We start from the raw sequence: 15,237 nt of genomic DNA on the forward strand, positions 1-15,237 counted from the left end.
CTGAGATGGATGAACTGGGATATTGGTGTCAGGTACTCAGCTACAAGCTGAGTTAACACGATCATTACTAATAAAATTGTCTTTTCAAATGTGTTATGATCATGCATACCATTGCATTTTTTTACAGGCCTAGAAACTGACCTCTCGACCTTGGTGGTCTGGCTGAGCAAAAACAGGTCGATACGACAACTGGCATTGGGCAAAAATTTTAACAATATGAAATCCAAGTTAGTTTATTTTTTTCTTCCTGTTGCGTTATTTGGAGATTAAGTTCATATGTTGCAAGTTGCTGATGTGATTTAGCCTATCTTGATTTTGTGTTCTAGAAACCTTACCCCTGTCCTGGATAACTTGGTACAGATGATTCAAGATGAGGATTCAGTAAGTAACCTTCTCTGTCCTACTCATCTTTCTTTGTGTGTTACTCACCCGTGCAGTTTTTGTGGACTTTATTATGGCATGAATTGTAAGTTGCTGAGTTTTTAGATAGGAAAGGACTAAAAATTGTTTTCAGAGGTGCACAGTTCACTATGGGGTAAATTTTTAAGGATCTGCTGAATGGGTAAGAATTAGTTTAATTTTTGTTGGCTATCTTTTAGGCGAATTATCAGCTGAACCAAACCTGCTAGATTTTTGATTGAAAAGTCTCTTAAATATATCTGGACAAACATGGCCAGCTGAATTTGGAGTTAACCTTTTGTGCCACTGAGGTTGCCTTCTTGAACTTAGTCAGTCAGTGCTGAAAATGAATGCGAAAGGGCTAAGTCATAAGCCCACCCCTCAAGTTGCCCCACTTCTACCCAGTTAAATTTGTCAGCCTTGTGAACTACATTTCCCATGATGAAAATGCTGCCTGGGTGGGAAAGGATGGAATACTGGTATTTAACATGTATGGTGTTGGGCTTCAAAACATGTCCATGCAGGTCAGTTATGCTACATCTGGAAATTTGCCTCATGTAGGCAATGAGAGAAAGAAAAGAGTGAGGATGCTTTTTTTATGGGGCAGAGAACAGGATGGTTGTGGTGTCTTTCCTATTTTCTGTTAATTCTGCAAATAACTAGTGGACTTCAGCAACATTGTATAAGGTATTTTAACAGTACATAGTGAACTAATGATTACTTTCACAAAATTGTAGCTAACTATTAGCTAGATTAATCAAAAAGTGTTAACACATTGATAATGCCCGCAATAACAAAAAGGGGCGTGATTATGAACATTTTTTAATTATCACACCACACGGTAACTTACTGCTTCGCATCTGTAGTATCATGTGGTGCAGTAAACTTAGTGCACCATGCGATAATCCCAGTTTTTTGCATCTTGCGCTGAGAGAGAGAGCCTATCTACAAGGCCCTCATAGTAGTTAAGTTTTATATCTTTATAGGAGGGCCATCTAATAGGTCGAGGTGAGGTGTTGGTGGTTTAGGGGCCAGTTTCACATGTAGAGTGAGACGTACGAACAGTCCAATACACCTTGGTCAAGATTTGACGTCATTTGAAGTGAGAAAAGTCTCAAAAAGATGAAATTTCTACTATGTTCTCTTACCCTAACTTGATGGACTCTATAACAGGGTACCATCAAGTTAGGATGAGATAACATAGTACAAAATTTCATCTTTGTGAGACTTTCCTCACTCCAAATGACGTCAAATCTTCACCAAGATGTACTGTGCTGTTCTTACATTTAAGAGAAGAAAGTATTTTACAAATCTGTGCGAGAAATATATATTGAAGAGACAGGCAGAGAGAGCAGAACTCTGTGGAATCCCAGTTTTAATGGGGGAAGAAGAGGAGAAAGATATTCCAATATTTAATAGTTTGGGAACAATCAGAGAGATACGATTTGAACCACTTTAGAACTATGTCTGAGAGGCCACATTCCTGAAGACTGAAAAGTAGGATATTATGATCAATGGTACAGAAAGCAGAAGATATGTCTAAGGAGACAAAAAGGAACCTGATGACCAGCATCAATTCCCCACCTCAAAGTATCCGTGAGAGATAAGAGAAGGAGTTCAGTATTGAGAAAGCATCTGAAACCATATTGGTGAGGATCTAAGAGCTCAAATTTTTCAAGATGTTCATATAATTGTTTTAAGGCAGCAGATTCGAGTATTTTTGAGAAGAAAGGAAGATTTGAAATGGGCCTATAATTGCCGAGTTCAGACGGGTCAAGATTGTTCTTCTTGAGAATAGGCCAAATCATGGTTTTTTTAGTAAGGAGAGAATGACACCTTCACTAAAAGATAAATTGATCAGTTTAGAGAAAATGGGAGCAAAGAGACTAGGGGGACATATGATGGTGTTGGAGTTCAAAATTAGTGGTTCAACCTCAGTCAAGGAGATGTGCTCAAATTTATCCCAGGAGGCTGAAATAAGAGATGTTGGATTTGTGTACCAGCATGGGACTGAAGAAAAGGAGAAATTGTTTTTAGTCTTAAGATTGAAGGAGATCATAAAAGATTCAGCAGACAAGTTTTCCGGAGGGGAATTGGAGGAAAGGGGAGGGTTAGTAAGTCTTTTGGCAATGGTGAAAAGAACTTTAGAATTATAGCCTATTTCTCTGATTTTATGGGAGAAGTGATCTTTCATCGCTTGTTGGACAAGTGTTTGAAAGGACGTAAGCTGTAACCAAAAAGATTGGGTAGATTCAGAGGAGGGATCATAACTTTTCCACTTTCTCTGTTCTAGACAATCCCATTTTCTTTAAAGAATCAGTTTGAAATCTAGGAATCCTCTTTGATGGCACTTTATCTTTTACAGCTCAGTTACAGCAGCTTCTTAGAGGGGTTTACTACAAGTTAAGATTATTGAGGCATGTTGAATTTATTCTTCACACAGAGGATTTTAGAACTATTTTACAGGCCTATATTTAACATTCATTGATTCGATTAGTTCATTATATTTTGGGTTGCCACATTATAGTTTAAAGGCACTGCAGATTTTACAGAATTCCAATGCCCATCTTATCAGTAATAGGTGGCGGAATGAATATAATACTCCTATATTTTAAGTTCCTTCACTGGCTGCCGGTCTTACAAAGAATTAAATTGAAGGTATTGGTTTTGATTTTTAAGATATTAAAGCATGATGAGCTTGCTTATTTAAAGTCTTTATTGATTCCTTATATTCCTAGTTGGACGTTATGTTCTAGTGAGAAAAATCTGTTGCTAGTTCCCTCTCTCAAAGCCATTCAGTTACTTAGCACCTGTTGAGCATTTTTCATTTTTGCTCCGGTTTGTTGGAATGCCTTGACCCCTGAGGTAAGAGAGATTAATGATGTAGTGAAGTTTAGAAAGCAGCTTAAGACTTAACTTTTTCAGGAAATCTTTAATTAGGAGAAGAGGCTGAAGGATCTGAATATGTATACACTGGAAGAGAGGAGGTGCAGGGTGATATGATACAGACCTGCAGATACCTAAAATGTTTCAATAATGTATGGACTTCAAACCTTTTCCATTGGAAATATTTCTTCATGGAGAGGGTGGCTGAGGCCTGGAATGCCCTTTTGGACGAGGTGGTGAAGAAGAAAACAGTTAAAGAATTCAAAGGGACATGGGATAAACACTGTGGCTGTCTACAATAAGCTCTGTCTGAACCTGTCAAAAACAGAAATAATTATTCTTGGTAATCCATCTTTTTCTGATTCACCAACAACTTTCTGTCTTCAGAATACTACACTCCAAATCTCACAATCTATTCGTAATCTTGGAATTATCTTTGACCCCAAATTAGACATGAAACATATTAAATCAGTACTTCAGACCTCATACTACAAGCTCCGTCTTCTTTGGCACATTAAGCCCCTACTTGAACATGACGACTTCAGAACTGTACTTCAGTCTCTGATTCTTACTAATATTGACTAATGTAACTCACTCTACATCTGTCTTCCTCAGTCTACAATAAGAAATCTACAACTTGTGCAAAATTCAGCTGCTCGCCTACTCAGTAATAGTAGACTACATGATCATTATGGACCATGGTGGTCGTCCATCCATCTCTCCCTCTCTCTCTACCTCTGTCCAGCATGATTCCTGGGGGTCCTTTCATCTCCCCTGATAGGCCTATCATCTATTCTCACTCCTCTTAATCAGGTCAATCATGGATGCCTGGCTCCCTGTTTATCCTCCTTTTCTTACTTCATTTCTGTCTCATTCCTTCTCACCTCTTTCCCCTCATACTCTCGACCCCAGTCCCATTTCTTCCTTTGAGCCATTCTTGCAGCTCGCCTCTCTCTCTTTCTCTCTCTCTCTTTCTCTCTCTCTGTCAGGGCAGTGGCAGAACACATGGCAGTAGTGGCAAATGTTTCTCACCACTGTGATAACCCAGCTTTCCTCTGTTTCCTTAATGCGCAGCAGAGGCTGCAAAGATTCTGACAGCTGCAATCAGTCCCTTTCTTCCCCACATCCTCACGAAGTACAATGATGGGGTTTATGATTCTTGAGGGCTTCTATCAGTCTCTGTCTTCCCCACCTTCACCAAACATGTGGCAGTGTGGTTTGAGGCTTCTAATGGGTGAGAGCAGGTTAAGGTTTTGGGACATAATAGGCTGCATTCTCATGCTCCTATTCTGTGGCAGCAGCTCTACTAATCACAGGTAGCAGCCTACTCATTTTCTTCCTAGCTAAACATCCCTTCTGGAAAATTCCTGGGATGATCTCTGGGGATCCCCAGAACCCAGGTTGGAAACCAGTGCTTTAGAATGAAGACCACTGACCATTTTAGTAGTCACCCTCTGGACTGACTCCATCCCATTTATATCCTTTTGAAGGTGCGGTCTCCATAATTGTGCACAGTATTCAAAGGGAGGTCTCACCAGGGACCTATACAGGAGCAATATCACTGCCCTATTTCTTCTGACCATTCCTCTCCCTATGCAGCCAAGCATCTTTCTGGCTTGACTTTATCCACTCGTTTGGCCACCTTCAGATCATCAGATACAATCACCCCCAGATGTGCTTAGAATAATTTTACTCCCATACTGTACCTCTCCCTTAGGGTTTTGCATCCTAAATGCATTACTCAGCGTTTTTTAGCATTAAATCTTAGCTGCTAGACTCTAGACCATTCCTCAAGCTTTGCTAGATTCCTCCTCATGTTTTTCACACCTTTCTGGTGGTCTACTCTGCAGATTTTGGTATCATCGGCAAAAAAGAGAAACATTTCCTGGAAATCCTTCCACATTGTCGATAATGAAAATGTTGAAAGAATCAATCTAAGTACCGATTCCTGAAGCACACAGCTAGTAACACCCCCCCTTCCTTGGAGTGAACTCCATTTACCACTATCTTTTGTCGCTTCCCATCAACCAGTTTCTAACCCAGTCAGTCAGGATCTCCAAACCAAGGGCACTCAATTTATTTATAAGTCGCCCATGAGGAACCATGTCAAAGGCCTTACTGAATTCTGAGTACTCTACATCTAGCACGCTCCCTTCATGCAACTCGCTGGTTACTCAATCAAATAAATAGATCAGATTTTTCTGACAAAATCTACTTCTGGTAAAATCATGCTGCCTTGGATCTTGCAATCCATTAGTTTCCAGAAATTGCACTGTCCTCTGTTTTAGCAGGAATTCCATTAATTTGCTCACCACAGAGGTCAGACTAACTGGACACTAGTTTCCAGCCTCCTTACTTCCACTTTTATGAATAGGCACCATATTGCCCATCTTCAGTCCTCCAGAACTGTTGTCAACTCTAAAGATTCATTGAAAAGGTTAGCTAGTAGAGATGCCAGGACTTCTCTAACTCCCCTTAGTACCCTGGAATGTATCCCATCTGGCCAAATCGTCTTCATCATTTTAACTACTGTAAATTTAGTTAGCCCCTCGTGAACACACTTTTCTGAAAATTGATTTTTATTTGTGTTCGTTTTATATGGTCCTGCTCATCTGTTTCTGTCCCTTCCATAGTTTCTATCCTAACACCAGCACGGAACATTGAATAGAAATATTTGTTAAACAATTTCACTTTTTCCTCATTAGCCTTTACAAATTCCTCCCCTTCACCTCTGAGTCTCATAATGCCGCTTTTACAAGTTTATTTTGGCAATCTCTTAAAGGGATGCTTTAGCGAAAAAGGATCATAGCATCTGCCTGCACACAGAATAAACTCTTTGTAAAGGGCCACATTGTTTACGAAGGAATCTTATGGGTTCTTACAAAAATAGCAAATGCAAATGTCCATGTCTACTTTATACTTGTGGCAAATAGAAAACGAAAGTACACAGTACACCTTGGTGAAGATTTGACATCATTTGGAGTGAGGAAAGTCTCACAAAGATGCCATTTCTAGCCTGTTCTCCCACCCTAGCTTGATGGACTCTATAAACAGGGTACCATCAAGCTAGGGTGAGATAACATAGTACAAAATTTCATCTTTGTGAGACTTTCCTCACTCCAAATGATGTCAAATCTTCACCAAGGTGTACTGTTCGTATGTCTCACTCTACATGAGAAACTGACCCCTAAACCACCACCAACACCTGTTAGATGGTCTATTAGATGGCCCTCCTTTAGAGATATAAATAGTTGCACACTGTGAGGGTCTCCCCAGAGGTGCTCTTTCTCTCCTCTCCTCTCCCCTCTCCTCTTCTTGATCCCCTCTCCCCTCCCAAGCCCAGAAATGGCCAAAATGCAATCCCAAAAATTTATCACAAATTGTGTTATGGCCATTTCAGGCATATCACACACAGCAAAAAAAAGGTGTGGTTATTTTCGGCATTAAAACCGTGCAATATTGCCCCTCACTTACCTAAATGCTGCCCTAACTTCTCTCTGATCCCACCCCTTTTAAAAATTTGCATTCATGCCACGTGCTAGCATTATTATTGCATGCGTTCTGGCGTTAACGCATCCATTAATGCCATAACGCATTTTGATGATTGACCAGGTAAGAGAAGTTCTGGCAACTCCAATCACAGTCCTGTTCATTCAGTCTTTGGAGACAGGAAATACAATGTGAATTGACAGCTATAATGATCTTAAGATCTCTGGCAACTTCAAGTTCTTGGGACTTAGTTTTGGGGGGGGTGGGGGTGGAGAATGGAACTTAAATCAACAGCAACTCTGGAGGGTTGTGGATGGGGCAGAACAGAGATAGAACTTCTGGTAAAATACCTTCAACTGCCTCTATCTTTGATTTTGTCTACAATGATGCACGATAAACCTGGTATTGTTAGCAGTGGTCCAAAATGTTAAGTGTGATTCAGGTGAAGTTGAAAAGCATATATATTGTTTTTTTTACTTTAACCTACTTACTCCACAGCCCTTGCAGTCACTGTCCCTAGCAGACTCCAAGCTGAAGACTGATGTGACTATAATTATAAATGCACTGGGAAGTAATACATCTCTCACCAAGGTGGATATAAGCGGAAATGGAATGGGCGACATGGGGGCAAAAATGCTGGCAAAAGCCTTGCAGATTAACACCAAACTCCGGTAAGAAAACTAATTATTTTAATATCTCTAGTATTTTATGTAGAAGATTTTTCTTGCTAGGATTTTGTTATCTTGTGTAATGCTTTGTTGCTAATATTCATTGCACAATGTAGGCAGCCAGACACGACTGTGGGGTCCTTCACCCAGTGTCCACCCATCATTTCCTTGCTCCCTTCTCTTCGAAGCTAAGTTCCATTCAATCATAACCTGGAGAGACAAAAGGCATGGAAGCAAGTAATGTAACTGTTTTGGAAGAAAGAGGCCACTGTTCTATTACACACATTTACATAATAAAGAATTAAAGTACAACATGACTTGGTACTTTTACATGATCATTACAGCATGTCACTTCAGTTGCAAGGTCTAATGTCCAAGGTTGCCACAGGATCAGGGATGGATCAGCTTTATATGACCCATTTAGTGGTAGGGGAGAAAGCATGCATGTCAGTCAATAAATGCTGTAGAATATTTTGTAGAGTATATAAACATGGTAGTGGAAAGTAAGTTCAGTTTGTACTCCGTAAACAGGTTGCACCACGCATTTTATTTTTAGAAAAACAAAATGTCAAGCCAACAAATGTCACACTTTAAAAGCTTAGGGCATAGATATCTTGTGCATTTGTGTAATGCACTAGAGAAAGCATGGTATGGGAAGAAGTTTAAGATAGTGTTCGGTGGTTGAACTGATCAGGCAGAACAGTGAGGTTACCTAGAGCTCAACGCCATCACCCATGGTTATTTAAGCTTGATGATAAGATACAGTCATCCTCTATGTCTAAAGCAACCACAAGATCTAGTGCGGCAAACACACTGCCATGCCCGAAAGTCAAATCCCTTTGCAACTCATCCAGTACAATCAATAACATAGTTTCTCTCCTAACACCAGCACGGAACCCAGACTGATCAAGGGCCAAAGCCTTAATGTCATCTAAAAGCACAGATAACTGGGAAGTAACAAATCTTTCTATTATTTTACCCACAAAAGGTGGGCACTAAGTAGATCTGTAGCTATTGCAGTTCTGGCTATTTAGGGAATGATTCCTTAACTGGAAAAATCAGTTTTCTTTAAACTCTATGGGAGCCAATCCCCCAGTGGTGAATTTCCCATAAATAAAAAGGAGAATAATAATTCCAATTTAGCTTCTTTAATTAGTCTAGCAGGGACTACATTAAGGGGAAAGGCACTAAGCCTCAGACAGTAGTTTAACTCTTTAAGAGAAAGGGGGCAAAATGGCTGAAAAATCTTAGGGCCTTCTAGCTCAAGTTGCTTCCAACCCTCCAGCAAGGAACCTGCAAGGGCAAACGCTCTTACTCTTCTCCAAGGATTTTCTAATATCCGCAACCTTACTAAAATACAGAGCAAGGTCATTTGCAGATGGGCCCATCTTCTGTACGATATAGATTCAACCCTTTGCTTTGCCAGGACTCACATAGGCCATGAACAGTTTGAAAGATCTCATGAGGCTTATTATGAGCCTGGGCCAGTTTAGCAATAAAGAGAAATTTTGTTAATCTCCCTCATTGTTTTATTATCTTAATTGCTTCTTGTAGAAATCTCCAGCCTGGACATGAGCAGAATTATGACCCATTCAGGTTTTCCATTTAGACTTCATAAAACTAGAGTTTCCCCAGCATTTTCAAGTCCAGGGCACAGCTGTGTCTCGGCCCGCTCCGCCAGGAGGAGAGAATAGGGTACGGTGGCTAGGCAGGGGCATAGCCTGGAGAAGGCTGGGTGGTATGGAGCTGCTGTCTTCTGCCTGAAGCAGCTGCCCGGACCTCCCAGGCGGAGGCAGGAGCCAGAAAGGACTGAAGACCAGGGACCGGAGCAGAAAGCAGGAAATGCAGTAGCACAGCCAGACAGCAGTGTAACATGGAACAAACTCTATATGGAGTGTTGGACCAGCAAAGGCGTGTCAAGCTAGAACTCCTTATGTACAGCCCTCTATTTGGGGGGCACCTAATGCCGATCCAGTGGGAAGCCTCTGGAGGTGGGTCTCCCAGGCTTTACTTCGTTTAGTATTTTTCCACAGGGTTCTTAGCAATTCGGAGTCCCTGTGGCACCACTGCAAGATCCCCCCCCCCCCCCCCCCAGCCTTAAACACTTAGGGGGCCACAGGTTCTATCCCTGCTACCCTTGACAACTTTCTTTAACAAAAAATGTTTTGTGGCATCCCGTCCTCCATGGAGCAAACAGTGCATTATATAGAGAGGACTCATATGATGAAAAGAAGAGCTAGGGAAGAACTGAAAGCCTCACTAGCCTCTCTTCCAAAATTTAAAACAAAGGGAGAGAGGGGATGGAGACCCACATGAACCCATCATGATGAACCAGCTCCCTCTATAGATAGTACAAGTGCTGGATAAGGGAGAAGTTGGTGTGGTGCAGGCAGCCAGCTTTGATATCTTGCCTGCTGGCTGTGACTGCCAGAGCTCCTTTAGTGTTGCTGTTCGCAACACTCGGAGTAAGTCACATTCGGTGCCCATTGTACACTCTCCCTGTCTCATGCAGCCTGGGGAGAGGACAGTGGCTGGAAGGACTCAAAGGAGGGGGCTCAGAAAGGGGGGGGTTGGGGTGGGGAGTAGAAGGCGCTGTGGACAAGGCTGCGTGCTGCTCAAAGCAGGGCCCTGACGGTGCCCTGCGTGCTGCCCGTTAATTACCACGCTCCAGGATTCATGCTGTACTTGGAAGAAGAGGCATAGTTTCTCAGAAAGGAGCGCCTCCAAATTTGAGCCATCACTGGTGTCCCTTGTTGCTGCGAGAGGCTAAGAGTAGAGCCCAGATGCTGGCCTGGATCTGAGCATCAGGCAGTGGTGGCTTTTCCGTGGCACACTGATCGGGTCTGAAGACGCCAGTGTGCAATGGTATATTGGTTAGGAAACACTGTCGTAAAGCTTAAATCTCAGCAGAGAACCATAAAGCTTTTTTATTCTGTCTGGCACTCCTTGTTTTTATAGATGCATTATCATCAACAATCTGACCCAGTGGGATGGTTCCACATATTCTCCTGGTCCTTCACAGGATCCTTAATTTACTGGAAGGTATTTTATTGAAAACTGCTAGGAACCATTCCAATGAAAGAGAGCTTTTTTTGATTGCACATTAAATATATTAACTACTGGATAAATATAAAACATTTTCCATTCCCACAACAACCTCTATCGGGGAAGATATACTTAATAAAAAAAAAATTATTACATCCAAAGAAATGCTGAATCAATAAGAATTAATACCAGCAACTAAAACAACTCAATCACTCAAAAGAGATGATAGAGAATTGAATAATATATGCATCCATGTTCTAAAGGCATGCTAAGGGGGGTATGTCCTTGGCCATGTCCCTTAGCCGAGGAACCACCAGGGGGACCCACTTGTGGGTCTGCTTTTTATCCAGTGGAAGCCTCAGCTGCAAGGTGATATTAGCAATGTTAGAAATAGACAGCTCGAGAGGCTGATGACGTCAGCGGAGCGAGTGGCAGCCTGATCCACAGCTCCTGACTGAACCGGTGGGAATCGCTCAAATCCGCAGCCATCCAGCGCCTATTTCCAGCGATACAAACAGCGTTTCTGTCTCCTGCATCCAGCCCATGTCGTGCCGCAAAAAAGGGCCCGATTTTCACAAGTTCTCATATCAAAAAGTGGACCGGGAGTCGAGGGCCGAAAAATCCAAGATGGCGGCCGCAACTACCTCGGAGCTGTCGGAGGAGGAGGAGGAAGATCGGAGCGCGGTAGCTGACTCTGAAATCCCTAATAGGGGTGAGTTCAAAGCCTGGTTCAGAGAACTGCGGCATGACTTGCAGGCATTTAAGACAGAGATCAGAGACGTGGTGGGTGAGCTCCGGGAAGAGGTCAGTGACATGGGGCGGAGGATTTTTGAATATGAGACTCGCACGGAAGCTCAGGCTGACGCTGTAAAAGCACTTAATGAGGATAACAAAAATATTTCACTGGAATTGAAGCAATTATCCCTGAAAGTTGAGGACTTAGAGAACAGGAGCCGTAGAATGAATCTCCGTTTCCGCGGTGTCCCTGATATGCCGGAATATGCAGACTGCGCACAGGTCATTCTAAAACTTTGCCTTGAGCTACTGCACAAGCAGGAACCTCCGGCGGGAGAAGGGCCTGCACTACCCCTGACTGTGAAAATCGAGAGGGCACATAGGGCTCTGGGTCCCCGGATAGCAAACAGAGTGAAGGACATAATAGTTTGCTTCCATGAATATGCTGTGAAGGACAGGGTGCTTATGGCGGCGCGAAAACAGGGGACTATCACGCTGGATGGCCACGAGATACAGATTTATGCTGACCTCTCGCCTATCACCTTAAAGAGACGTGCTGATTTGAGACCCATCACGGAGATTTTGATGAAAGAAAAACTCCGTTATAGATGGCTGTTCCCTTTTGGGATCAGCTTCTCCAGCCAGGGAAGGACCTACAAAGCCCAATCTATTAGAGAGGCAGCCAAGTGCCTGATGGAAGCGGGGATCAATGCTCCTGATATTCCAGCCTCTCCGTCCTCTACGAGTACCCAGAGGGAGGAACCGCGATGGCAGAGGATGGGTAAAGGCGGAAAGAGATTGCGGCGTACCCCGACACCGGATCCGGCCCCAACGGTAGCAGACCCTACTTGAGGGGGTTGGCGGACTTGGTTACTTCTTTAGTCCCTGTTCTTAGCAATTCCTGGATGGCTGCATAGTTGATGGTTGAAAGTTGTTTTTTTGCCTTCTGCGATTCTCACCGGGCGGGGCAGCGGGCGTTCTGCTGTGCCATGCCTCTACTTTTTGGGCCTTGTGCCCGACGACTACGGTCGCTTTGGGGGGAAGGGGGAGGGGGGGTTGGGGTTCCTTATTATTGCAGGACCATGTGAGATACACGCACCTGTTTTTGAGCTCTACCTTGGGCTTGGTTCTTTATATGTGGACTTGGACTATGGATCCATTTAACACCGGGCAGGTACGCCTGTGTCTTCATTATAATTCTTTGCTATGGCGACGTTCCGGCTATTTTCCTTGAATGTGAAAGGATTAAATTCCCCACAGAAGCGAAAACTTCTATTTAAAGACTTACAACGGGGCAATGTGGCGGTGGCTATGGTGCAAGAAACTCATCTAAAGCGACGGTATGAACACCTGATGCGCTCTCCACACTATCCCCATCAGTTTTGGGCGGCGTGCTCCAAGACCTCCCGCTACACCGGGGTGGGAATTATGTTTCAGAAGGATTTTGCCTTTGAATTAATTAAGTGTGTCGCGGACCCCGTGGGAAGATTTCTTCTACTTATTATTTTGGTGGCGGGGGAAAAATATACGTTGGTGAATGTTTATGCCCCTAATTCTGGACAAGCCGCCTTTTTTGCTAACCTGCTTGGAATTGTCCAGAACCACCTGGAGGGCCATCTTTTAATGGTGGGGGATTGTAACATTTTGCTTAACCCCAAACTTGATTCATCTGTGGGAAGGGGATCTATTCCCAAAAAGGACAGGAGTAGCTTAATCACTCTCCTACATCATTTTCAATTGGAGGACACGTGGCGTTTTTTCTATCCTCAGAGAAGGGAATATACCTTTTACTCCAATCCCCATAATTTGTATACGAGGATTGATTACATTTTTGTGGACAGGGGTTTTCTTCACCGTGTGGTCAAACCTACAGTAGACGCCATTACGTGGTCTGACCACGCTCCTCTGTGGGTGGATTTAGCGTTTCCCTTATATGACCGGGGACAGAGGTTTTGGAAGTTAAATGATGGCCTTCTAGAGGATAAAATGTTTGTGTCCATATGTAAGCAACGTATCAAGGAGTATCTACAATTTAATGAGTCACCGGACATCTCTCCTGTAACGGTTTGGGACTGCCTGAAGGCGGTAGTGAGGGGGGAGCTTATCGCCCGAGCCTCCTTTGTTCGGAAAGCCGAGAATCAGGAACGAGCGGCGCTTCTGAGTAAATTAGTGACTCTTGAACAGCAACATAAACTAACGCCAACTGAGGCAGTGAGGGCACAGATTGTCCACTGCCGCTCTCAAGTGGCAGCCTTGGATGCGGCTCAGATTGCGTTTACTCTGGAGCGGGTGGAGCAAACATATTTTGAAGGGGGTAACAAGGCAGGCAAGCTATTGGCTAATAAGTTAAAAGTGAAATGTCTGCAGAACCTTATCACTAAAATTAAAGATGAGCAGGGTGTCCCTCTTACTTCCAACGAGGATATTCGTTCTCGTTTCTTAAGATTTTACGCTACTTTATACCAAAAAAACTCCACTATTGCTGGGGCGGACATTGAGGCCTTTTTACGGGATATTTCCTTACCCCGATTATTGGATAGTCAGAGCGCGGCCCTGGATGCAGTTATTACCCCCTTGGAAGTATCTCTCACCATTAAGCAGCTGAAGGTAAACAAAGCTCCTGGATTGGATGGCTTTACGGCTCGGTTCTATCAATGTTTCACAGCCGAACTTGCGGGTCCCCTGGCAAGGATGTTTAATGCCCTGAGAGAAGAAGGCCATTTAGCTCCCAATTCCAATGTAGCGGGGATTACTATCTTAGCGAAGCCAGGTAGGGACGCCACACAGTGTGGTTCCTATCGGCCCATTTCCCTGTTAAATATTGATCTTAAGTTACTGGCCAAGATTTTGGCCAACCGGCTCAATCATTATATTGCCACTCTGATTCATCCCGATCAAGCGGGATTTATCCCGGGGCGTATGGCCTCTGATAACGTTCGGAAAGTCATGGACTCTTTATGGTGGGCTAAACGTAGCAAGCTTCCATTTTTGTTAATGGCCATGGATGCGGAAAAGGCTTTCGACCTGGTACATTGGCCGTTCCTTTTCCAGACACTAGCCTCTATGGGTTTTGGACAGTTTTTCATTAAGTGGATACAAAGATTGTACGAGGGACCTCAAGCTTGTATCAAGGTGAATGGCGGGTACTCCACATGTTTCCCGGTGGAAAGGGGTACGAGACAGGGGTGCCCGTTATCCCCCTTATTATTTGCCATCTTCATAGAACCTCTAGCACAGAAAATTAGGGAGACGGCGACCGTCACTGGCATTGATGTGGGGACCTTCTCATCCAAATTGGCAATGTTTGCTGACGATGTGATTCTCACACTCACGAATCCTGTGCGATCCCTGCCAGTGGTCGTAGATCTCATTAAATCTTTTAGTAAGGTGTCAGGTTATTCTATAAATTGGAATAAAACTGAGATTTTAAACATTTCCCTAACGGGGTCCCAGGTTTCTGGACTACAGACTGCTTTCCCCTTCCGCTGGGCCAAAGACAAACTGAAATACCTGGGGGTTTATATTGGAAGCAAAGGGGATGCTTTCACTCTTAATTACCCTCCTTTGTTAACCAAAATATATAGGGACATGGAAGAGTGGAGCAGATACCACATATCGTGGTTAGGGCGCATAGCTGCTTTCAAAATGAACATTTTGCCTAGAATATGTTATTTGTTTCAGACGCTACCTGTTAAGGTCCCAGAGGTGTTAGTGAAATGGCAGAGGCGCTTTATGAAATACATCTGGCAGGGTAAGCATCCCCGGGTGGCCCGTAAGGTGCTTTTCCGCCCTAAGCTATATGGGGGACTAGCGGTTCCCAATTTGGTATGGTATCACGCTGCCGCACATTTAAGAGTAGTGGCGGAGTGGCACAGAACGGGGAGGGGGAAGCCATGGATCGCTCTAGAGCAGGAGATTGTGGGGATACGCCCGCTAGCTTCCCTGGTGTGGAGGCCACGATCAGACTGGCCGAAAATGCAGGAAATGTCCCTACCCATGCAGCATACTGTTCAAA

General features: G+C 43.6%; 1 protein-coding gene across 2 annotated transcripts in view; it reads left to right on the forward strand.

Moving 5' to 3' along the window:
* CARMIL1 (capping protein regulator and myosin 1 linker 1) overlaps positions 1 to 15,237 on the forward strand; it is a 511,281-nt gene that overhangs the window by 336,930 nt on the left and 159,114 nt on the right. For both annotated transcript variants that reach the window (XM_029590792.1, XM_029590793.1), the window contains exons 19-21: positions 128 to 227; positions 327 to 381; positions 7,273 to 7,445. In XM_029590792.1, coding sequence (XP_029446652.1) covers positions 128 to 227; positions 327 to 381; positions 7,273 to 7,445 — 328 coding nt within the window. The remainder of the gene's footprint in view (positions 1 to 127; positions 228 to 326; positions 382 to 7,272; positions 7,446 to 15,237) is intronic.

The sequence above is a fragment of the Rhinatrema bivittatum genome, chromosome 2 (genome assembly GCF_901001135.1).
Source record: "Rhinatrema bivittatum chromosome 2, aRhiBiv1.1, whole genome shotgun sequence".
Taxonomy (NCBI): domain Eukaryota; kingdom Metazoa; phylum Chordata; class Amphibia; order Gymnophiona; family Rhinatrematidae; genus Rhinatrema; species Rhinatrema bivittatum.